Source organism: Sycon ciliatum, chromosome 7 (assembly GCF_964019385.1).
Source record: "Sycon ciliatum chromosome 7, ocSycCili1.1, whole genome shotgun sequence".
Classification (NCBI taxonomy): domain Eukaryota; kingdom Metazoa; phylum Porifera; class Calcarea; order Leucosolenida; family Sycettidae; genus Sycon; species Sycon ciliatum.
In genome coordinates this window covers 3,001,306-3,026,646 of record NC_088649.1, presented here as the reverse complement: position 1 = coordinate 3,026,646, position 25,341 = coordinate 3,001,306, and the positions used below count along the sequence as shown (strand labels likewise).

At 46.0% G+C, this 25,341-nt stretch overlaps 2 protein-coding genes across 7 annotated transcripts; both read left to right on the top strand.

Annotated features, from left to right (window-relative positions):
- Positions 1-3,399: 3,399 nt before the first annotated feature.
- On the top strand, positions 3,400-12,819 carry LOC135820738 (uncharacterized). Of its 3 annotated transcripts, none has more exons than XM_065333750.1 (2): positions 3,400-3,471; positions 10,377-12,819. In XM_065333750.1, the coding sequence occupies exon 2, from the start codon at positions 10,482-10,484 to the stop codon at positions 12,147-12,149; it is 1,668 nt and encodes a 555-aa protein (XP_065189822.1). In that variant the 5' UTR covers positions 3,400-3,471; positions 10,377-10,481; the 3' UTR covers positions 12,150-12,819. The 3 variants fall into 3 exon arrangements, with proteins under 3 accessions (XP_065189822.1, XP_065189820.1, XP_065189821.1); XM_065333748.1 differs by lacking the exon at positions 3,400-3,471 and adding an exon at positions 9,866-10,074; XM_065333749.1 differs by lacking the exon at positions 3,400-3,471 and adding an exon at positions 9,873-9,945.
- Positions 12,820-14,590: 1,771 nt separating this feature from the next.
- On the top strand, positions 14,591-23,134 carry LOC135820737 (uncharacterized). 4 transcript variants are annotated; one of them, XM_065333747.1, is made up of 3 exons: positions 14,591-14,839; positions 14,955-15,020; positions 20,784-23,134. In XM_065333747.1, the coding sequence occupies exon 3, from the start codon at positions 20,889-20,891 to the stop codon at positions 22,446-22,448; it is 1,560 nt and encodes a 519-aa protein (XP_065189819.1). In that variant the 5' UTR covers positions 14,591-14,839; positions 14,955-15,020; positions 20,784-20,888; the 3' UTR covers positions 22,449-23,134. The 4 variants fall into 4 exon arrangements, with proteins under 4 accessions (XP_065189819.1, XP_065189817.1, XP_065189816.1 ...); XM_065333745.1 differs by having other exon boundaries at positions 14,955-15,024; XM_065333744.1 differs by lacking the exons at positions 14,591-14,839; positions 14,955-15,020 and adding an exon at positions 20,268-20,491.
- The last annotated feature ends 2,207 nt before the right edge of the window (positions 23,135-25,341 follow it).

Here is a 25,341-nt window from a genome sequence, read left to right as displayed (position 1 = left end):
TATGCGATGGCAGTGCTGTAACGAAAAATGATGAAAATGAAAATACCAAAATCCTTTGCATAAAACAGTCCAAACATTGGCTAGCTTGTCATTCAAGGCTGCAGTTGGACAACGCTCACATGTGAATAGCTGCAGTTTAAAAAGCTGATCGATCCCAACATTGTGATGCGAATACTTTCGCTTCCATGTGTTTTGGGAGAATCGTACATCGCAATCGAGCTATGTCGTTGCTGTGTCATCATCTATGTGCCATGCGCTACTTGATGTACCAGCCTGCTATGCCGGATACCGCCAGCCATGCATCGACCAGGCGCCAGGCGCGAACTGATGGTGGTGGTGGTGAGAAGGAGAGCTCTGTGCCAGAACTTTGCAGCCTAGAGAGCGTGTGTGGGCAGGCGTGTGTTTACCGCCATATTGCCAGGTGTGTCTTTACCACCATATTTAGCAACCATAAGTACAGCTGCAGTGGTGTCTTCAACTTCATTCTCCCGAGTCAAGCTCCGTATGAAGACATCCAAGAAGAAGATTGCCTGATGAGTCCAGCGGGGACGAAACGTACGTCGCAATCGAGCTATGTCGTTGCTGTGTCATCATCTATGTGCCATGCGCTACTTGATGTACCAGCCTGCTATGCCGGATACCGCCAGCCATGCATCGGCCAGGCGCCAGGCGCGAACTGATGGTGGTGGTGGTGAGAAGGAGAGCTCTGTGCCAGAACTTTGCAGCCTAGAGAGCATGTGTGGGCAGGCGTGTGTTTACCGCCATATTGCCAGGTGTGTCTTTACTACCATATTTAGCATCCATGTGTTTCACTTTAACTGAAGTTGTTCTTCCATCTGAGCTTCGGAAACTCTACGCCGTACAGCTGAGCCCATCTCTACTCCGCCACCTACACCATCACTATTGGCTCTGCAGTCAGGGACAATTCTTTAGCCACTAGTTCATGAGGTATTACATGAACATGTTTTCCCTCTCTTCACCACCGCTCTTGAATCGCATCAACTACGTGCCGTGATCAGTTCAGGAGAGACAAGCAACGACATTGGACATCGGACTCTTTCTTGCAGTTAGTGTTTTATAAGTATAACTGTAGTTTCACACTGCCTAGGCCCAGCCATCAAATTCTGCGACAAGGAAATGATTCTTCTACTGCTGGTGTTGCATATTGGGATAGGTTACCTCCAGGTACTCGGATTTCGTTTTTGTAACACTCCACACCACATAGCTACTCCCTCTCACTGCAGCATGGCACTCCTAAGGCAGTTGTCCTAGAGCTGTTGAGCTGGCAAATAGGCTTTGTGATAATGGTAGCTGATCACCACGGTCGGTGTGTTCAAATCATGGTACTAACACTAGCCGCTCTTGTAGATTCGAATCAAATGCTCGTCCACTGTAACACCTCCTGTGCAGCAGTACTCGCAAAGTAAATGCCTTCATTCCAGCCCGATGAAGTTAGCCAGGTCTGAAACTTTCCACGGTTGTAGATTAGTCCTACGAATACAAGTAGTTACAACTGGCTTGGCAAGCTATGATGACTTTCCCCTGCTTTCCACACATAATTGTTGTGCTGCTCCTTGTTGGAATCATGCCTACTTTTCCGGGGAGCCAAGATGACATTGTAATGAAGGTTCTGCTGAATTTAGCATCGATCCATTCGTGGACGTTCCGACAGCAAAAGCACCAGCGAGTCAATGCAAAACTTTGAAGAAAGTGTCCAAACGAGGTAACACATTTCTGGTATGTCACAACTACACTACGGTACTAATCTTGATGCTCAATCTTTCCAACTCTCGCACAAAATCAGTGTACGCGTCGGTTCGCATCCTGTGTATGTACGGTGTTACTATAGCTCCTGGCACATAAAAGGGTAAAAACTCCCAGGTCCAGTCAATATAGTACCGAGAAAGTCTTGAAAATGCTTGAATATAGCCGATGAGAACTTAGTTTTTTCGGCAATTTTGTATTCCTATCGAGGGTGATTTCGGGACCTTTGGACGCGATTGGACTCGCCATACTGGGCCAAGATGCTCTTGAAGACATTATCTATCAAATAACACCGAAAAATCCTTGTTAGCCAACATGTGTCAAGGCATGTATTTTAGAGGTCGATTTTTTGAATTGGCCCCAGTACTATATGGTGCATATCAAAACACATGCGGAATAGTATGGCTGGGGTGTGTCCCCAGCAACCGTAGTAGATAGTGTTCATCCATGGGGAAATGTAGCAAACGCCTCAACCATTCCAAATTCATCCATAAAAGGTATTTCTGAACGCATTTTGTCCATAATATGATTGTTTTGGCCTCATTTTCTTTAGAATATTTGAATTATATGCTGGCTTTATTCCAATATTACCTTTGTCCCTCAATATGCCATATATGCGGAAATATGCGCAACCATATTTGGTCGAGGCCTATTTTTATTGATCGTAGTAATACGTGAAACTCAGAGTTGTAACAAAGCTTTCAATCTCTCTCTCTTGTTCTTGTGTACAAGGCTCTGCCCTACATGGGCATTGAGCAGTCTTCGGACAGTGAAGCAAACCACTTGACTACAAATAATAACAATGATAAATCCGGTGACGTTGGCCTGAGCCAGCTTTCTCCCCAAAAATTACGTCACCAGATTTAGCGCTGAATTTGTTTATGCTTACTAGTATGGCCTTAAGGCTATATCTTGATAACAGGGGCGTGGGAGGGGTTTTGGAAGGGTGCTTATGCATCGATGGATCCTGATTTTTTTATTACGGTTTTGCACGTTTCGGGTGGACCGCGCTTTTCGAAAAATGGTACGGCCATGGTCGTACCAGTCGTAGCGGGTGCTATCATAAGCATACTGGCAATTACTGCTGGGTAGATCCGAGTATCAGTTCAAGTGTCTGATGATTGCCTAGCGCCGCATGAAGCTCAGAGTTCAAGTGGAAGATATGTGGGCGCCGCGCTACCCCGCACATCAGCTCTCAATACGTGCTACAGCTGGGAGTATAGTAGCTGTAAACGTACCCGTGGCACCATAACTACATTCTTCGCGTTGAGAAAGGTTAGCTCTGCTGTCTGTATTTCTTTGACTTTTGTAGAACACGCACAGGTAATTTTGTGTCTATATGTATGTCACAGTTTATTGTAGCGTACAGGCCACTAATAATACAGTCAAGTTACAACGCCATTCTTTAGGAAAGGAAACCGTGGAAATTTGAGGCAATAGTAGAAGGAGGAAAAGGCCACACGTGTTGTTCAATTGGAGATTTTGAGTATTCCAAGATTGCGGAAGAGAAGTGCCGCTACCTGTATGTACATTAAATTTCTATTACTGGTTAAATTTTCGTCTAATGATCGATTCAGTTCGTGAAACTCAGAGTTAGGAAACAGCAACTGCTCGTGTTTCTGTCTGTGCATGTACAGGTTTATGAAGGATAGGCTGGACGTTCTTGGACACTGGAAGAACTGAAGCACTGCTGAACAGCTGCAGTGAGTAAGTTCTGTTTCTTATCTCTTTGACTAGGAAGTTCTAATTTCTTTTCCAACAGGCTGTAACAGTGTGCTTCAGCTGAGTGAGTACTAGTGTCACAATACACACTTAGCGAGATCCACTAGAAATATCTTAGATGGAAAGGTGTACCTAAAACTCACTACAAGTACGATAAGTCGCTCTGCCAACGACGTCTTCAGGACGTTTGTTGGCATTTTGATATCAGCTATACTGCCCTGTACTAGCTGGGGGACGTGTGGGCGTACATTGCAGTAATGTCTGGCGCCGCATAATGTAGAATCAAGCTCATCAAGCTCAGTACATGACACTGTGTGGGCGTACACCAAGCTCAGTATACAAATGTATCCACTGTACACTGTGACTCAACTGTGCATAGACTGTAATGCATGCTCGGATTACGGGTGGAGGTCTGCTTGTCTTGTTCGCAGCTAGAAGTTTCCTTTACTGCTGACAAGTTAGTTTCTCGTCTTTTTCGCAGGCAGAGGGTATTCATGAGATATGCAGTTGAAGACACCAATGCAGCAGTACTTATGCTTGATTCAACTGTTGGTAAAACACACACCTGGCAGTATGGGCCAGCCTGCTTTGTCGGATACCACCAGCCATGCATCGACTAGGCGCAAGGCGCGAACTGATGGTGTGCTGGTGGTGGTGAGAAGGAGAGCTATGTGCTAGAATAACTGCCCTCACACGCTCTCTAGGCTGCAATGTAAGATATGTATTTACCGCCATACTGCCACTGTGCCAGGTGTGACCACCATTTGAATCAACTAGAGTTTTCATATTACTCATATTGCTGTCTTGTTCGCATGTAGACGTTTATTCCTATACTGCTGACAGGTTTCTCGTCTTGTTCGAAGGTAGATTATTCATTATTACTCTTATTACTCTCTTATTTGCAGTTAAGGGGGCAGCCTGGTCGTAAAATCCCTGAAAATCGAATTTGTAAATTCATATCGAGTGCTACATCAGTTGAAAGAGCATGAACAGCTGCATAATCTCTGAAAATCTTGTCCCGATCTGACCAGCCGTTCAAGAGTTATGGCCGAAAAATGTGCCCTTGTAAGGAAAGATTTTTTTGTTGCGCGCTGTCATTTGTTGGCAGCACTGTATTTGAATGTGAGCAGACCGTGCGCAACTTGTCGTATCATGGAAACACGCGAAAGTGTGCAGTATTGTGCTCCAAGTCCAAAATATCACGTTTTTGAGCCACGTATTGGGCTGCACGGCGGCAGGACTTTTGCCAGCACCCTCGTGACGTTGCAGATATGTGGCTTGATTATTGTAGTTGACGTTGATTCAGTGACTTTGGCAAGTTTCAGTCGTGTCAATAAGTCAGGTAGGATTCAGTACTAGGCAGTAGCGGAACATGAGTGTTAGTCTTTGCCGGTTTCTGAGGGTATCCTGGATTTGTGTGCAGCGCTGTGGAAATGGCTTGCTGTGGACGTCCCAGCACTGGATATTGTATCAAAGGTACGACCTCGTAGCACGTGCTAAACCTAAAAAAATTCAAAAATTGACTTGGGTCTGTGGGAGTCTGTGAGAGAACGCCCACTCGTTCCGTTGTGACAGATTGCAGGGCCACGTTGAGGGGCCCTACCCCACTACCCATCGCTGCTTCTGGACTTGTTTTAGGTTTGGGTCCCGCGCACGGACAGAATGGGCACGAAAATGTGAAAAAATTTGTAAATGCATTTGTTTGGCTCCTGGGTGGCTCGCACACCGCGGCACTATGCCGGAAATTTGAGTTTTTCCGGCCCGGAAAGCCTGTCAGTGATGCGCAAGAACTTGTAAATCATGTCCTGAGGGCTAGCATAGTGGCAGGAGTGTGTGGTCAAAATTTCACTCAAATCCATTGAGAAACACCAAAGTTACGGTCAATTGAATGCCATATGAAATTTATGGGTAGGCCGCCCCCTTATTAAAGAATACAAAAAAGAATACAGTCATAAAGAATACATAACACAAGAGAGAGAGATTGGAAGCATTGTTACAACTCTGAGTTGTAACAAAGCTTCCAATCTCTCTCTTGTGTACAATGCTCCGCCCTAAATGATTATTTTATTCCCGTAGCTATGCAGAAGACGTTACTTCAGTAACGTCTGGCGCTAGCCAGGGTCCACACAGCTTTAATTTGGTGTTTGTTTGTGTGTTTGTTTGTTTGTGTCACGCCTGGCGCTATCCCGTATCTGTCCCGTACTGTACGGTACCAGCAAAGACAGCTGGCCACAATATTTTTGTTTGTTTGTGCGATCGACATGTCTGGCGCTATCCCGTACCTGTCCCGTACCATCAAGAGTACGGTACCATGAAGGGAATAGCCAGGGTCCACACAGCTTTAATTCCCGTAGCTATGCAGAAGACGTTACTTCAGTAACGTCTGGCGCTAGCCAGGGTCCACACAGCTTTAATTTGGTGTTTGTTTGTTTGTTTGTTTGTTTGTGTCACGCCTGGCGCTATCCCGTATCTGTCCCGTACTGTACCGTACCAGCAAAGACAGCTGGCCACAATATACTTCAAAGTATTTGTTTGTTTGTGCTATCGACATGCCTGGCGCTATCCCGTACCTGTCCCGTACCATCAAGAGTACGGTACCATCAAGAGAATGAGTATATATGCGAAGTGTATCGGGGGAATGCATTCAGTGCAGTAACATTTTGTGTGGATTTGTGTGCGAGGCCGAGATCCCACTAGCAGGCTGGCTGGGCCGCCTGTCGACCAGCCCGGGAATCGCATGTAGGCGGATAGCATAATAATTATAACGTTTATACAGTCATGTAGATGTATAGCAGGGAGTCATATTATGTAAACGACTCCCTGCTGTATGGGGAGATTTTCTGGAAAGAAATACGAAGTAGGGAGACGAGTAAATGCAATCAGAATGGATGTTAGTTGCCCTCAGTATAATAATAAGAAGAAGATAAACGCCCGTGATCGGCAGAGTCAGCGCCGGTCCCAGGAAACGTCAGAACAGACATCTCGTTGACTCCAGAACGCCCGTGATCGGCAGAGTCAGCGCCGGTCCCATAGCTATGCAGAAGACGTTACTTCAGTATCTCATTGAAACGTTTTTGCAATACAATGATGTAGCTAATCAAAGGAAAAAGCATTTCCATCAGTTCTAACAACATGCACGAGGAGCTAGGCAACAAAGCATAGCGCAGGGCCCTGAGCTTTCAAGCTCTCTCGTTTATTTTATTACGGAGCATGAGCAAATCGAATTTTCGATTTGATTATTCGAATGGCAAAAAGAAAATCAGAGAGAAAATTCGAATGAAAAAGAGGTTCAGCATGTAGCGCAGTCCAGTATTTTCGAATCGAGTTTTTTTAGCTTGAGCAGTTGAGGACTGGCGTTTGAGATGTGCAATGAACGGAGTTGCTGTTGTTTCTCATTGCCTTTGGGGATGACGCGAAGCGGCGGATGCTTCATCCGATTCAGGCTATTGGCGATAGGATCTCTCTTGGAGACCCCTTGAAAAGGCGGATCTCGGCCGAGCTCCTCCGCTATCCCTTGCATATCAGGAGACCCGCGGACGAATAGCTGAGGGTGGGCCCTACACTGCCTCAGCAGAATGAGATCCATGGTAAGGTCGACCCTCGAATATTTGGCACACTTTGAGTTGCCCTCTCCCTGGGGGGAACTCACCATAGACGCAGATGCCGAGACAACGCCAGCAGGGCTACTGCACAACTGGGAGCAGGAGGCATTCCGGAGCTGGTAGTTGGTGACAAAGCCATGATTCCAGGATACTTGAAATGAAACAAAATGCACACTTGATAAAACTTTTCACAGTTCGAGAGAGAGGAAAGCGTCAAGATTGACAAGAAGTCCGGTTCGACTGTGCCTTGTGCACTGACATGTGCAACTACGAGTAGTACTCCCTGGTAAGAACTAGTAGCTACATGCGCAACTAGAATGAGTACTCGTAGTCGTAGTGCGCCGTGTACTAGAGCACGCGCGGAGCATTCGAAAAGTATTCGAAAAGTATTTTCTGTTTGCGGGCATTTTTCAGTCGAACAAAGCCCTAGTTTCGACTGATTGAGTGCTTTTCGTGACGATTCTCGAATTTCACTCGAATATTCGATTTGCTGATGCTCCGTATTATTTATTTATTACAACATCTCAAGACTCGGTGGAAACACCGGCCAATGTTAAGAGAGTGGGTGATTGCCAACCACGGCGATCAATAAAAATAAGGGGAGGGAAAAAGAAAGAGTAGCAAAATGAACAGCAACAACAACTCCGTAAAGAAAGATAATGTCAAATAAAAACAGTGAAAAACACAGAGACGCAAAGGACATGTGGATAATACACAGAGACGCAAAGAACATGTGGATAATACACAGAGACGCAAAGGACATGTGGATAATACACAGAGACGCAAAGGACATGTGGATAATACACAGAGACGCAAAGGACATGTGATTATTATTGAGCACTCTTCGGACAGTGAAGCAAACCACATGACTACGTAAAGAATTCATTACTAAAACAATACATAAAGAACTTAGAAGTTGCGACTTCGGCGGTAATAGTCATGAAGTTGATTGTTCCAACTAGGAACACACGCTTCTTGCCGAACTTGACACTTGACTGACTCACGACTGCCATCCAGAGCACACGAGGAGCACGTCGCACCTTCCACTTGGCAAACCTGCAAGAAAGCACCACTCCCTGCTCAATACACAGTGTTTCGGGGAATTCACCCCTCATCAGTTGAGCTTGAGTAGGCTGAGGAAGATTGTGCCTGAAAAGCACCACTCTGAAAAAGTAAAAAATTACATTGACATGTACATTGGTGTGCCGAGTAGTATCATCCTCGATTACCCATCCAACCAAGACGTTATCAGGTCCCAGACGCCGAGATCGCACGCCGAATGTGAAGTGCATCTAGCCTTGAACCTGTTGCACAAGGCACACACATATGACAAAAATGACATCCACTCCGATTATTTCCAGAGGCCAATCATAACAGAACACAGAAATAAAACCACGGGCTCAACAAACTACTACATGTAAACGCAAAGGAAAGTAGTTAAAATAATCCATGAAGTGCTATTTTAATTCCAGGGCTGACTGCAGTGTGGCGTCGTGGCCCGATACCCGCTGAGCATAGACACAAACTCCATTTGGCAGGGGCAAGACATACTCTTTTGGAATAAAGTCATAAAGTACAGCATTCCAATGACATAACGGACACCTCGTGCAAATGCGTGGTCTGTTCATCCGGCCAACTCTGCCACGCATGAGAGTGTGTGCATGTACGCGCCCGCAAGCGCGCGTGTGCACACACACCATGTATTTGGTGCGTATGGCGTACCTGTTGGGGAGATATGAAGATGGAATCATTATCATGATGGTACATGTACATACATGTGCAGTGTATGTTTGAGTGTAAAGTAAATTATATTTTATTACACATTTCTTCGACACAACTTACTCCACATCTTCGCATTTCTCATAATCCATCCACCTACACTCCGTCTCAGTTGAGGAAAAACTCTCCCAGGTACAGGTATACACTAGTCACCACAGCCATGTGATGACATTGGGATGGGTCCCAAGCACGATTGCACTCTCCAGTTACAATTTATTTGTCCAGATTATCTGTGAAGACAAAATGCAATGCATAGCGGCAATCGATGGATGAAGAGAGAGTTTGTAAATACACATATCTTTCCACTTGTTCAGGAGCTTACCTTTTGGAGCTCACATCCTTTACACGATCTCTTATGCTGTCTTGCACCTTGGCTTTGTTGACCATGGATACGCCATCCCAGAAGACATTCTACAGGAGCTACTAATGCAGAGCGTTTCTCACGCTCGATCTCGGCGTTCTACCTCGTCACGCCAATAAAATCCTCCGTGACACTGGCTACAGTCATAAGAGACGCCTCAGTAAGGTAATGAGCACGACAACACCGTCGAGATCAAGGACAAAGAGAAAACCAAACACTCACTGAAAACAGCAAAGAAGAAACGAAGAAATGTACACGATTCCTATAATGTTGCCACTGACAACTGGTTCGGTGGAGACGACGCTACTTTTGTTTGTCCCCAGTGGGATCGTTGCTATGCGTATCGAAGGTACTGTGACGTCATCACTTAACAGCCCCATAGCGGCAATGAAGAAGCCCACAAGCACACATGACGATTTTGTAATCGACATTACATAATAATATTTTATTTACATCGTATACTGAAGTGCACAATCCAGCAGAGAACGTACATGTAAGTGGGTCTAACTCCCCCGCGACCACTGGACATCATGATTGTTTCAAAGCGGAATACACCCTGTGTCGAGCGTGGCTGTGACCAATGGGACAAGCTCGCCTGTATTTCAGCAGCTGTACATAAACCACAGTCAAGCCTAATGTTCTTTCAGTTGGACCTTGTTTTCTTGTGGAGCTGTACGGTGCGCTCATCTCGGCTAGATTGAAGAAGAAGATAAGAAGGTTTGTGAAGTAGCCGCGTCTAGAGCAATAAATAAATAACTACCAGTGGTAGACAAGCTGCTCGGGATCGAATCGATCGTATCGGAGGTGCCAGGGGATCGCTTCCGAGAAGAAACTCAAAACACATCGGTAAGATTGGATTTTACAGCTTATCAGCTACTGCAGTGCTATCAGTGTCATTTCCTTTCTTGTCACAGTAACACCGAAACGCACAGGTGCATTGATTAAAAACCTGACGGAAACGCAAGCGGGATCTCAACGACATCCAATCAATTTTCCTATTTCATCGCTGGCATACAAGTTTCGGGTCTTGTTCATGGGCAAGAATACTTTCTACATTGAATACAGGCTTATTGTCTTGTTCGCAGCTAGAGGTTTTCACATAGTACTCTTTTCTTGACTTAATACTGGTATATTTGTCTTGTTTACAGGTGCATTGATCAAAAGCCTGACGGAAACTCAACCGGCACCTCAACGACATCCAACTTTCCAAGCAGAACTTCAGGAAAGAACGAAGGTGAGAGTCTGAAGCGAGAATGTCGACCGCAGCAAAGGTTGTGCAGAATCACGGGGCGACCTCGCCTTGTGAAGTGGTGATGGACGTGATGGTCAATTGCGATTCACCACCATCACTGGAGGCGCAATTGCCAGCAAGCAGTGAAGGAGGAGTAGCTCCGGCACTAACGGCGCAGACTGTCGGTGATAGGCTGTTGCACTGGAAAGGCATCATCAAGCAGAATAGACATTGTTCGTACTATGCCGTCGGACAAGCCCTCCATTCCATTCTATACGACGAGCATCTTCTAAGCACTAGCTGTTTTCACGCGTGGACGAAAACTGAGGTTGGCCTGTCACGAAGCAACGCCTATGAGTATATTCGCGGGTACAAGATAGCACGAATGATCCGCAGTCAAGACCCCAACATGTTAGTTCCGACGGCTTTGTCGCATTTCCGAGTGTTCAACAATATTTCTTTGGAAGACAATGCAGTGAAGGTGTTTCAGCTCTGGAAAGCAATTCTGGAATCAACACCACCAGAGAACATACATCAATTGACAGCAAAGGAGATCCTGGCCAAGGGCAAATCTATACTCTGCAACGGCACCAGCAATGCGGACACCATGCCAAAGCATCATCTCCATGGTGATGACTTTGAAATGCAGGAGAGCCTACCTTCCTCTGCTTTGTCCCAGGTGGCTAGCAGTAACAAGAGCAGGCAGCCAGTTTGGGAACATGAGCGCAGATCCGTTGGTTACTCTCAAGCCCAGCAACATGATATCGACTGTGAGGCGCATGGTGACGTCGATTACAATGGTGCCTACAGATACACTGATGACGACGCCGATGAGCAACCAATGTTCGAGACCAACAGTCGGACGACACACGCAGGTCAAGCAAAGCGCCGCAATCACCCAAGCCGACATCGCAATCACCCAAGCAGACATCGCAATCACCCAAGCAGACATGTGATGAGTACCAGTGGTAACAATGGCCACGGCATGGTCAATGACCAGCAACACGGCCAACAGTGTGAACGGCATGTAAACGGTGACATTGCTGTTCGTTCACCAGACGACGCGCTACCACCACTACCACCACTACCAGCACTGATTCCAATATCCATCACACCAGGACAACTGGCTGTTCGTTCACCAGACGACGCGCTACCACCACTACCACCACTACCAGCACTGATTCCAATATCCATCACACCAGGACAACTGGCTGGTATTGCCAGGCGATTGGTTAGGCCTGGTTTTGATGTGTCCGTGTGCCCAGCGGAGACAAGCGACGAGGAGTGTGTCATCGATGCAGCAACAACGCACATGTCCCATGGATACAGTAAACCATGGAGAGGAACAGTTTGGGGAAACTTCTCCGGACCCCGATTTGACGACCATGACGAACTGGCAGTCTACGTTGGTGCAGCAATGGATAGGTTCAACGATGGAGAGTATGACTCGGGAGTGTTCGTTGTGAATGTGGCATTCTTCTCCAGCTTCTTCCCCAAGCTACTCGAATACCCGCACTGCTTTCTTCGGAAGCCACTAGAGGCTCACTTGCCAGGTGATAGTACCAATGATGATGCCATCACCCACCACCAAGTCATTGTTGCCTACTTTGGAAGCGATGTGAGCCAGTTTGTTCAGGTCATGACCAACCATGGCTACATTCCTGGTGTCAATAGCTGGTGTCCTTTCTAATCATTCCTATAGAAATAAAAATTATGCAGTGTAGTGGACATACGGTATCATTGCTACTTCTTGTATTGCTACTGTTCTATCCTCTTGATGTAACGACAGAGCTGAGCCTGTGAACGTTTTTGTTTTTTCACGGCGTTTTCTCTTGTTCTGAGCAACTCCATTGAACCTGCCATCGTGGTCTTTGTTTTTCCTCTTGGTAGTTAAAGGTGCCCGCCCACCCTGGTTTCATGGGGGTCTTCCGCTGTTCTTCTTGATATTCTATGCCAATGTGTGTGGCTTATGATTATGACATACACTGGACATTACATACCCTTTCTTGCTGTCTCTATTCTTGGGTCCGACTGGCAGCGGGGCAGGAATTATTGAAATAGAAAGGTTTTTTGGCCGAAAGGCGTGTTTTTCCTCTAGCCCGGTTGAGCGGTCGCGGCTAGGAATGTAGGGAGTCATTGTTTTTCAGGCGCTCCCCTGCTGCCCAGTCACCCATGCTCACCACTGGCCATGCTGTTCCACTTGATTTAACGGCCTTTTCTCCCGCTTGCTGGCTGTTCTTTGATGGATTTAGATGTTTTTCGGCTATTTATCTATTACATTGTATGTGGCTGCGAGTGTAGTTTTTTGCTTCTTCTCATTTCTGAAAACCACTACGGTGGTGAGTGTGATTGCTCTGGTAGACCACTACCCCATGTACTGAACAGTTGCTTTGTGAGTGAAAAATGAAAGTTACTATTCTTGCACTGGACATATAATCGGATCCACCCGTACTAGCCTGTGTGCGTCTTGCTCAACTCGTTATCACTTTGGAGATGTCACATGTAACCCTTTCCCAAAGCTAGACCATGTAGTAGTGGTATTCTATAACCCAATGCAACCAGGCAGGCACAGTGGGTTGGTCAAAGACCATGATTGAGATACGAGAGGTACCTGGTTCAAGTCCTGCCTGGGAGCGGTTTTTCCAGCCGTGCTGCTACCCACAGTCAACTGGGAACTTGTGGCCAGGCACAAGGGGTACATGGATGCAGCTAATGGGGTCGTTTTCGGCACTTGTGCCAGTGGTTGTGAGACTTGCCCACTCACCCCCACCGTAAGGCGCTGCATCTGCCGCTAGGGTTTATTGGGTGTTAGCCGCCGTCGTGAGTTCCCTTCGGGAACGGATACGATAATTTACTTACTTAATGCTACAGTCACGCTGGCAACTGAAATCCGACCACCTGAGCGGTGGATGCACATTACTAGTATCGATATCAGATTATTATTCTGTTTCCTAGTTTCACCATCCCGTGTTGGGTCTTTGCGATGTGAGCGCACCGCTCAGGGGTCGGATTTCAGTTGCCAGCAGTGTAGTATTATAGAACCGGGTTCAACACGCATAATTATGGTTCAGATGGTCCCAACGGACCGGGGCTCTACCAACCCTGGATGGTTGTAGCTCTAGTAAGGTCACTGTTTGCGAACACAGTGTCCTCCACCTTGTTTCATGCTGTCAAACTAACATCATCATGTAACCGTGTACTTAAAACTCGCTACATGGACTAGATCATGGACATGGAAGTGCATTGCCAGCTCACACCGAGCAAATGAGTACACTGTAACCAGTTCAACGCCGCACTAAACACACTCTCTGTTACCAGTGCAGGTTTTGTTATGAAACCTCATGATTTGCACACAAGACTAGAAACCAATCGGCTATACGCGTTGGTACAAGATGGTCCCAACGGACAAATACAAAATTTAATAATAATACACAAGAGAGAGATTGGATGCTTTGTTACAACTCTGAGTTTCAAGTATTACTACGATCATCAGGGAACCCCCCTGCCTGATGATCTTAGTAATACGTGAAACATAGAGTTGTAACAAAGCTTCCAATCTCTCTCTTGGGTACAAGGCTCTGCCCTACATGGGTATTGAGCACTCTTCGGACAATGAAGCAAACCACTTGACTACAAATAATAATAATGATAAATCCGGTGACGTTGGCCTGAGCCAGCTTTTTCCCCAAAATTTACGTCACCAGATTTAGCCCTGACTTTGTTTATGCTTACTAGTATGGCCCTAAGGCTATGTGTTGATAACAGGGGCGTAGGAGGGGTTTTGGAAGGGTGCTTATGCGTCAATGGATCCTGATTTTTTTTATTACGGTTTTGCACGTTTCGGGCGGACCACGCTTTTCGAAAAGTGGTACGACCATGGTCGTACCAGTCGTAGCGGGTGCTATCATAAGCATACTGCTGGGTAGATCCGAGTATCAGTTCAAGTGTCTGATGATTGCCTAGCGCCGCATGAAGCTCAGAGTTCAAGTTGAAGATATGTGGGCGCCGCGCTCCCCCCCCCCCCCCCCCCCCCGGCCCCCCGCACATCAGCTCTCAATACGTGCTACAGCTGGGAGTATAGTAGCTGTAAACGTACCCGTGACACCATAACTACATTCTTCGCGTTGAGAAAGGTTAGCTCTGCTGTATGTATTTATTTGACTTTTGTAGAAGACGCACAGGTAATTTTGTGTCTATATGTATGTAACAGCGTATTGTAGCGTACAGGCCACTAATAGTACAGTCAAGTTACAACGCTATTCTTTAGGAAAGGAAACCGTGGAAATTTGAGGCAATACTAGAAGGAGAAAAAGGCCACACGTGTTGTTCAATTGGAGATTTTGAGTATTCCAAGATTGCGGAAGACAAGTGCCGCTACCTGTATGTACATTAAATTTCTATTACTGGTTAAATTTTCGTCTGATGATCGATTCAGTTCGTGAAACTCAGAGTTACGAAACAGCAACTGCTCGTGCCTCTGTCTGTGCATGTACAGGTTTATGAAGGATAGGCTGGACGTTCTTGGACACTGGAAGAACTGAAGGACTGCTGAACAGCTGCAGTGAGTATGTTCTGTTTGTTATCTCTTTGACTAGGAAGTTCTAATTTCTTTTCCAACTGGCTGTAACAGTGTGCTTCAGCTGAGTGAGTACTAGTGTCACAATACACACTTAGCGAGATCCACTAGAAATATCTTAGATGGAAAGGTGTACCTAAAACTCACTACAAGTACGATAAGTCGCTCTGCCAACGACGTCTTCAGGACGTTTGATGGCATTTTGATATCAGCTTTACTGCCTTGTACTAGCTGGGGGACGTGTGGGCGTACATTGCAGTAATGTCTGGCGCCGCATAATGTAGAATCAAGCTCATCAAGCTCAGTACATGACACTGTGTGGGCGTACACCAAGCTCAGTATACAAATGTATCCACTGTACACTGTGACTCAACTGTGCATAGACTGTAATGCATGCTCGGATTACGGGTGGAGGTCTGCTTGTCTTGTTCGCAGCTAGAAGTTTCCTTTACTGCTGACAAGTTAGTTTCTCGTCTTTTTCGCAGGCAGAGGGTATTCATGAGATATACAGTTGAAGACACCAATGCAGCAGTACTTATGCTTGATTCAACTGTCGGTAAAACACACACCTGGCAGTATGGGCCAGCCTGCTTTGTCGGATACCACCAGCCATGCATCGACTAGGCGCAAGGCGCGAACTGATGGTGTGCTGGTGGTGGTGAGAAGGAGAGCTATGTGCTAGAATAACTGCCCTCACACGCTCTCTAGGCTGCAATGTAAGATATGTATTTACCGCCATACTGCCACTGTGCCAGGTGTGACCACCATTTGAATCAACTAGAGTTTTCATATTACTCATATTACTGTCTTGTTCGCATGTAGACGTTTATTCCTATACTGCTGACAGGTTTCTCGTCTTGTTCGAAGGTAGATTATTCATTATTACTCTTATTACTCTCTTATTCGCAGTTAAGGGGGCAGCCTGGTCGTAAAATCCCTGAAAATCGAATTTGTAAATTCATATCGAGTGCTACATCAGTTGAAAGAGCATGAACAGCTGCATAATCTCTGAAAATCTTGTCCCGATCTGACCAGCCGTTCAAGAGTTATGACCGAAAAATGTGCCCTTGTAAGGACAGATTTTTTTGTTGCGCGCTGTCATTTGTTGGCAGCACTGTATTTGAATGTGAGCAGACCGTGCGCAACTTGTCGTATCATGGAAACACGCGAAAGTGTGCAGTATTGTGCTCCAAGTCCAAAATATCACGTTTTTGAGCCACGTATTGGGCTGCACGGCGGCAGGACTTTTGCCAGCACCCTCGTGACGTTGCAGATATGTGGCTTGATTATTGTAGTTGACGTTGATTTAGTGACTTTGGCAAGTTTCAGTCGTGTCAATAAGTCAGGTAGGATTCAGTACTAGGCAGTAGCGGAACATGAGTGTTAGTCTTTGCCGGTTTCTGAGGGTATCCTGGATTTGTGTGCAGCGCTGTGGAAATGGCTTGCTGTGGACGTCCCAGCACTGGATATTGTATCAAAGGTACGACCTCGTAGCACGTGCTAAACCTAAAAAAATTCAAAAATTGACTTGGGTCTGTGGGAGTCTGTGAGAGAACGCCCACTCGTTCCGTTGTGACAGATTGCAGGGCCACGTTGAGGGGCCCTACCCCACCACCCATGGCTGCTTCTGGACTTGTTTTAGGTTTGGGTCCCGCGCACGGACAGAATGGGCACGAAAATGTGAAAAAAATTGTAAATGCATTTGTTTGGCTCCTGGGTGGCTCGCACACCGCGGCACTATGCCGGAAATTTGAGTTTTTCCGGCCCGGAAAGCCTGTCAGTGATGCGCAAGAACTTGTAAATCATGTCCTGAGGGCTAGCATAGTGGCAGGAGTGTGTGGTCAAAATTTCACTCAAATCCATTGAGAAACACCAAAGTTACGGTCAATTGAATGCCATATGAAATTTATGGGTAGGCCGCCCCCTTATTAAAGAATACAAAAAAGAATACAGTCATAAAGAATACATAACACAAGAGAGAGAGATTGGAAGCATTGTTACAACTCTGAGTTGTAACAAAGCTTCCAATCTCTCTCTTGTGTACAATGCTCCGCCCTAAATGATTATTTTATTTATTTTATTACGGAGCATGAGCAAATCGAATTTTCGATTTGATTATTCGAATGGCAAAAAGAAAATCAGAGAGAAAATTCGAATGAAAAAGAGGTTCAGCATGTAGCGCAGTCCAGTATTTTCGAATCGAGTTTTTTTAGCTTGAGCAGTTGAGGACTGGCGTTTGAGATGTGCAATGAACGGAGTTGCTGTTGTTTCTCATTGCCTTTGGGGATGACGCGAAGCGGCGGATGCTTCATCCGATTCAGGCTATTGGCGATAGGATCTCTCTTGAAAAGGCGGATCTCGGCCGAGCTCCTCCGCTATCCCTTGCATATCAGGAGACCCGCGGACGAATAGCTGAGGGTGGGCCCTACACTGCCTCAGCAGAATGAGATCCATGGTAAGGTCGACCCTCGAATATTTGGCACACTTTGAGTTGCCCTCTCCCTGGGGGGAACTCACCATAGACGCAGATGCCGAGACAACGCCAGCAGGGCTACTGCAGTACTGGGAGCAGGAGGCATACCGGAGCTGGTAGTTGGTGACAAAGCCATGATTCCAGGATACTTGAAATGAAACAAAATGCACACTTGATAAAACTTTTCACAGTTCGAGAGAGAGGAAAGCGTCAAGATTGACAAGAAGTCCGGTTCGACTGTGCCTTGTGCACTGACATGTGCAACTACGAGTAGTACTCCCTGGTAAGAACTAGTAGCTACATGCGCAACTAGAATGAGTACTCGTAGTCGTAGTGCGCCGTGTACTAGAGCACGCGCGGAGCATTCGAAAAGTATTCGAAAAGTATTTTCTGTTTGCGGGCATTTTTCAGTCGAACAAAGCCCTAGTTTCGACTGATTGAGTGCTTTTCGTGACGATTCTCGAATTTCACTCGAATATTCGATTTGCTGATGCTCCGTATTATTTATTTATTACAACATCTCAAGACTCGGTGGAAACACCGGCCAATGTTAAGAGAGTGGGTGATTGCCAACCACGGCGATCAATAAAAATAAGGGGAGGGAAAAAGAAAGAGTAGCAAAATGAACAGCAACAACAACTCCGTAAAGAAAGATAATGTCAAATAAAAACAGTGAAAAACACAGAGACGCAAAGGACATGTGGATAATACACAGAGACGCAAAGAACATGTGGATAATACACAGAGACGCAAAGGACATGTGGATAATACACAGAGACGCAAAGGACATGTGGATAATACACAGAGACGCAAAGGACATGTGATTATTATTGAGCACTCTTCGGACAGTGAAGCAAACCACATGACTACGTAAAGAATTCATTACTAAAACAATACATAAAGAACTTAGAAGTTGCGACTTCGGCGGTAATAGTCATGAAGTTGATTGTTCCAACTAGGAACACACGCTTCTTGCCGAACTTGACACTTGACTGACTCACGACTGCCATCCAGAGCACACGAGGAGCACGTCGCACCTTCCACTTGGCAAACCTGCAAGAAAGCACCACTCCCTGCTCAATACACAGTGTTTCGGGGAATTCACCCCTCATCAGTTGAGCTTGAGTAGGCTGAGGAAGATTGTGCCTGAAAAGCACCACTCTGAAAAAGTAAAAAATTACATTGACATGTACATTGGTGTGCCGAGTAGTATCATCCTCGATTACCCATCCAACCAAGACGTTATCAGGTCCCAGACGCCGAGATCGCACGCCGAATGTGAAGTGCATCTAGCCTTGAACCTGTTGCACAAGGCACACACATATGACAAAAATGACATCCACTCCGATTATTTCCAGAGGCCAATCATAACAGAACACAGAAATAAAACCACGGGCTCAACAAACTACTACATGTAAACGCAAAGGAAAGTAGTTAAAATAATCCATGAAGTGCTATTTTAATTCCAGGGCTGACTGCAGTGTGGCGTCGTGGCCCGATACCCGCTGAGCATAGACACAAACTCCATTTGGCAGGGGCAAGACATACTCTTTTGGAATAAAGTCATAAAGTACAGCATTCCAATGACATAACGGACACCTCGTGCAAATGCGTGGTCTGTTCATCCGGCCAACTCTGCCACGCATGAGAGTGTGTGCATGTACGCGCCCGCAAGCGCGCGTGTGCACACACACCATGTATTTGGTGCGTATGGCGTACCTGTTGGGGAGATATGAAGATGGAATCATTATCATGATGGTACATGTACATACATGTGCAGTGTATGTTTGAGTGTAAAGTAAATTATATTTTATTACACATTTCTTCGACACAACTTACTCCACATCTTCGCATTTCTCATAATCCATCCACCTACACTCCGTCTCAGTTGAGGAAAAACTCTCCCAGGTACAGGTATACACTAGTCACCACAGCCATGTGATGACATTGGGATGGGTCCCAAGCACGATTGCACTCTCCAGTTACAATTTATTTCTCCAGATTATCTGTGAAGACAAAATGCAATGCATAGCGGCAATCGATGGATGAAGAGAGAGTTTGTAAATACACATATCTTTCCACTTGTTCAGGAGCTTACCTTTTGGAGTTCACATCGTTTACACGATCTCTTATGCTGTCTTGCACCTTGGCTTTGTTGACCATGGATACGCCATCCCAGAAGACATTCTACAGGAGCTACTAATGCAGAGCGTTTCTCACGCTCGATCTCGGCGTTCTACCTCGTCACGCCAATAAAATCCTCCGTGACACTGGCTACAGTCATAAGAGACGCCTCAGTAAGGTAATGAGCACGACAACACCGTCGAGATCAAGGACAAAGAGAAAACCAAACACTCACTGAAAACAGCAAAGAAGAAACGAAGAAATGTACACGATTCCTATAATGTTGCCACTGACAACTGGTTCGGTGGAGACGACGCTACTTTTGTTTGTCCCCAGTGGGATCGTTGCTATGCGTATCGAAGGTACTGTGACGTTATCACTTAACAGCCCCATAGCGGCAATGAAGAAGCCCACAAGCACACATGACGATTTTGTAATCGACATTACATAATAATATTTTATTTACATCGTACACTGAAGTGCACAATCCAGCAGAGAACGTAAGTGGGTCTAACTCCCCCGCGACCACTGGACATCATGATTGTTCCAAAGCGGAATACACCCTGTGCCGAGCATGGCTGTGACCAATGGCAATGGGACAAGCTCGCCTGTATTTCAGCAGCTGTACATAAACCACAGTCAAGCCTAATGTTCTTTCAGTTGGACCTTGTTTTCTTGTGGAGCTGTACGGTGCGCTCATCTCGGCTAGATTGAAGAAGAAGATAAGAAGGTTTGTGAAGTAGCCGCGTCTAGAGCAATAAATAAATAACTACCAGTGGTAGACAAGCTGCTCGGGATCGAATCGATCGTATCGGAGGTGCCAGGGGATCGCTTCCGAGAAGAAACTCAAAACACATCGGTAAGATTGGATTTTACAGCTTATCAGCTACTGCAGTGCTATCAGTGTCATTTCCTTTCTTGTCACAGTAACACCGAAACGCACAGGTGCATTGATTAAAAACCTGACGGAAACGCAAGCGGGATCTCAACGACATCCAATCAATTTTCCTATTTCATCGCTGGCATACAAGTTTCGGGTCTTGTTCATGGGCAAGAATACTTTCTGCTTCTTATTGTCTTGTTCGCAGCTAGAGGTTTTCACATAGTACTCTTTTCTTGACTTAATACTGGTATATTTGTCTTGTTTACAGGTGCATTGATCAAAAGCCTGACGGAAACTCAACCGGCACCTCAACGACATCCAACTTTCCAAGCAGAACTTCAGGAAAGAACGAAGGTGAGAGTCTGAAGCGAGAATGTCGACCGCAGCAAAGGTTGTGCAGAATCACGGGGTTACCTCACCGTATGAAGTGGTGATGGACGTGATGGTCAATCGGGATTCACCACCATCACTGGAGGCGCAATTGCCAGCAAGCAGTGAAGGAGTAGCTCCGGCACTAACGGCGCAGACTGTCGGTGATAGGCTGTTGCACTGGAAAGGCATCATCAAGCAGAATAGACATTATTCGTACTATGCCGTCGGACAAGCCCTCCATTCCATTCTATACGACGAGCATCTTCTAAGCACTAGCTGTTTTCACGCGTGGACGAAAACTGAGGTTGGCCTGTCACGAAGCAACGCCTATGAGTATATTCGCGGGTACAAGATAGCACGAATGATCCGCAGTCAAGACCCCAACATGTTAGTTCCGACGGCTTTGTCGCATTTCCGAGTGTTCAACAATATTTCTTTGGAAGACAATGCAGTGAAGGTGTTTCAGCTCTGGAAAGCAATTCTGGAATCAACACCACCAGAGAACATACATCAATTGACAGCAAAGGAGATCCTGGCCAAGGGCAAATCTATACTCTGCAACGGCACCAGCAATGCGGACACCATGCCAAAGCATCATCTCCATGGTGATGACTTTGAAATGCAGGAGAGCCTACCTTCCTCTGCTTTGTCCCAGATGGCTAGCAGTAACAAGCGCAGGCAGCCAGTTTGGGAACATGAGCGCAGATCCGTTGGTTACTCTCAAGCCGAGCAACATGATATCGACTGTGAGGCGCATGGTGACGTTGATTACAATGGTGCCTACAGCTACACTGATGACGACGCCGATGAGCAACCAATGTTCGAGACCAACAGTCGGACGACACACGCAGGTCAAGCAAAGCGCCGCAATCACCCAAGCAGACATCGCAATCACCCAAGCAGACATGTGATGAGTACCAGTGGTAACAATGGCCACGGCATGGTCAATGACCAGCAACACGGCCAACAGTGTGAACGGCATGTAAACGGTGACATTGCTGTTCGTTCACCAGACGACGCGCTACCACCACTACCACCACTACCAGCACTGATTCCAATATCCATCACACCAGGACAACTGGCTGGTATTGCCAGGCGATTGGTTAGGCCTGGTTTTGATGTGTCCGTGTGCCCAGCGGAGACAAGCGACGAGGAGTGTGTCATCGATGCAGAAACAACGCACATGTCCCATGGATACATGAAACCATGGAGAGGAACAGTTTGGGGAAACTTCTCCGGACCCCGCTTTGACGACCATGATGAACTGGCAGTCTACGTTGGTGCAGCAATGGATAAGTTCAAGGCTGGAGAGTATGACTCGGGAGTGTTCGTTGTGAATGTGGCATTCTTCTCCAGCTTCTTCCCCAAGCTACTCCAATACCCGCACTGCTTTCTTCGGAAGCCACTAGAGGCTTACTTGCCAGGTGATAGTACCAATGATGATGCCATCACCCACCACCAAGTCATTGTTGCCTACTTTGGAAGCGATGCGAGCCAGTTTGTTCAGGTCATGACCAACCATGGCTACATTCCTGGTGTCAATAGCTGGTGTCCTTTCTAATCATTCCTATAGAAATAAAAATTATGCAGTGTAGTGGACATACGGTATCATTGCTACTTCTTGTATTGCTACTGTTCTATCCTCTTGATGTAACGACAGAGCTGAGCCTGTGAACGTTTTTGTTTTTTCACGGCGTTTTCTCTTGTTCTGAGCAACTCCATTGAACCTGCCATCGTGGTCTTTGTTTTTCCTCTTGGTAGTTAAAGGTGCCCGCCCACCCTGGTTTCATGGGGGTCTTCCGCTGTTCTTCTTGATATTCTATGCCAATGTGTGTGGCTTATGATTATGACATACACTGGACATTACATACCCTTTCTTGCTGTCTCTATTCTTGGGTCCGACTGGCAGCGGGGCAGGAATTATTGAAATAGAAAGGTTTTTTGGCCGAAAGGCGTGTTTTTCCTCTAGCCCGGTTGAGCGGTCGCGGCTAGGAATGTAGGGAGTCATTGTTTTTCAGGCGCTCCCCTGCTGCCCAGTCACCCATGCTCACCACTGGCCATGCTGTTCCACTTGATTTAACGGCCTTTTCTCCCGCTTGCTGGCTGTTCTTTGATGGATTTAGATGTTTTTCGGCTATTTATCTATTACATTGTATGTGGCTGCGAGTGTAGTTTTTTGCTTCTACTCATTTCTGGAAAACCACTACGGTGGTGAGTGTGATTGCTCTGGTAGATCACTACCCCATATACTGAACAGTTGCTTTGTGAGTGAAAAATGAAAGTTACTATTCTTGCACTGGACATATAATCGGATCCACCCGTACCAGCCTGTGTGCGTCTTGCTCAACTCGTTATCACTTTGGAGATGTCACATGTAACCCTTTCCCAAAGCTAGACCATGTAGTAGTGGTATTCTATAACCCAATGCAACCAGGCAGGCACAGTGGGTTGGTCAAAGACCATGATTGAGATACGAGAGGTACCTGGTTAAAGTCCTGCCTGGGAGCGGTTTTTCCAGCCGTGCTGCTACCCACAGTCAACTGGGAACTTGTGGCCAGGCACAAGGGGTACATGGATGCAGCTAATGGGGTCGTTTTCGGCACTTGTGCCAGTGGTTGTGAGACTTGCCCACTCACCCCCACCGTAAGGCGCTGCATCTGCCGCTAGGGTTTATCGGGTGTTAGCGGCCGTCGTGAGTTCCCTTCGGGAACGGATACGATAATTTACTTACTTAATGCTACAGTCACGCTGGCAACTGAAATCCGACCACCTGAGCGGTGGATGCACATTACTAGTATCGATATCAGATTATTATTCTGTTTCCTAGTTTCACCATCCCGTGTTGGGTCTTTGCGATGTGAGCGCACCGCTCAGGGGTCGGATTTCAGTTGCCAGCAGTGTAGTATTATAGAACCGGGTTCAACACGCATAATTATGGTTCAGATGGTCCCAACGGACCGGGGCTCTACCAACCGTGGATTGTTGTAGTATGGTCACTGTTTGCGAACACAGTGTCCTCCACCTTGTTTCATGCTGTCAAACTAACATCATCATGTAACCGTGTACTTAAAACTCGCTACATGGACTAGATCATGGACATGGAAGTGCATTGCCAGCTCACACCGAGCAAATGAGTACACTGTAACCAGTTCACCGCCGCACTAAACACACTCCCTGTTACCAGCACAGGTTTTGCTATGAAACCTCATGATTCGCACGCAAGACTAGAAACCAATCGGCTATACGCGTTACTACAAGATGGTCCCAACGGACAAATACAAATAATAATACACAAGAGAGAGATTGGATGCTTTGTTACAACTCTGAGTTTCAAGTATTACTACGATCATCAGGGAACCCCCCTGCCTGATGATCGTAGTTAGGCCTCGACCAAATATGCTAAAAAAAGGAGCATATCATGCTCGTCGCATATCAGGGAAAACGTCCATAATATGCCAAAGGCTTAGCAAGATATGCAAAAAGATATGCCAAATATGCCAAAAAATGCTCGACATAAGCAGAAAGTGTAGATCATTTCAGTAGAATTAGAACCTTGGAATATTCATTGGCTTCACGGCTATCATGCTTATTAGTCCTATGGCCCATTTGAAATTTCTCACTTTTACTTGACACATGTTTGCTAACATAGATTTTATGATCATTCCTGGATGGTTTTTGCCTCCTGAACACGATGGCATAGGTTTCGATTGCCGGATTGTGTCCGAACATGGTGAAAAACATCAAAATAGAAAAGGCCGTTATTACCATAGCAACCCAACTAGAATTGCTCCTATATCCATTTTTACTGACACGTATATGGCCAAGTAGCACCTCATTTTGCTCAGAATAAGCAGTAGATACAGTACGGCAACAAGTACTGTACTTTAACAGTGTCAAAACAAGATTTCCAAGGTGCAGTGAAACTTGGCTACTGGACATGTACATGCACAGTACATGTCGCGTCGAATGTTAGCATTGAGGTACGTGTACATGTACGTGCAGCTAGCAGGTACATGAGACTATTAACAGGCATGCATTACTATAATCAGACTGCAAACACGAGAGAAGCGTCAGACGGTTCGGCGTTACACTTCAACTGAGAGAATAGGTATTGTAACCCAAATACTAACAGGAGAAGGAAAAGATGGTAGGAAACTGTCAGAGTCTAAGGAACGAAGTGCTATAGGACAGTTTCAACCTGAACTAATTTACTCGAAGTACGTGTAGATAATACGATAGATCTTGCAGCGATGTAAGAAGGACAACACTACTTGTATGCGATGGCAGTGCTGTAACGAAAAATGATGAAAATGAAAATACCAAAATCCTTTGCATAAAACAGTCCAAACATTGGCTAGCTTGTCATTCAAGGCTGCAGTTGGACAACGCTCACATGTGAATAGCTGCAGTTTAAAAAGCTGATCGATCCCAACATTGTGATGCGAATACTTTCG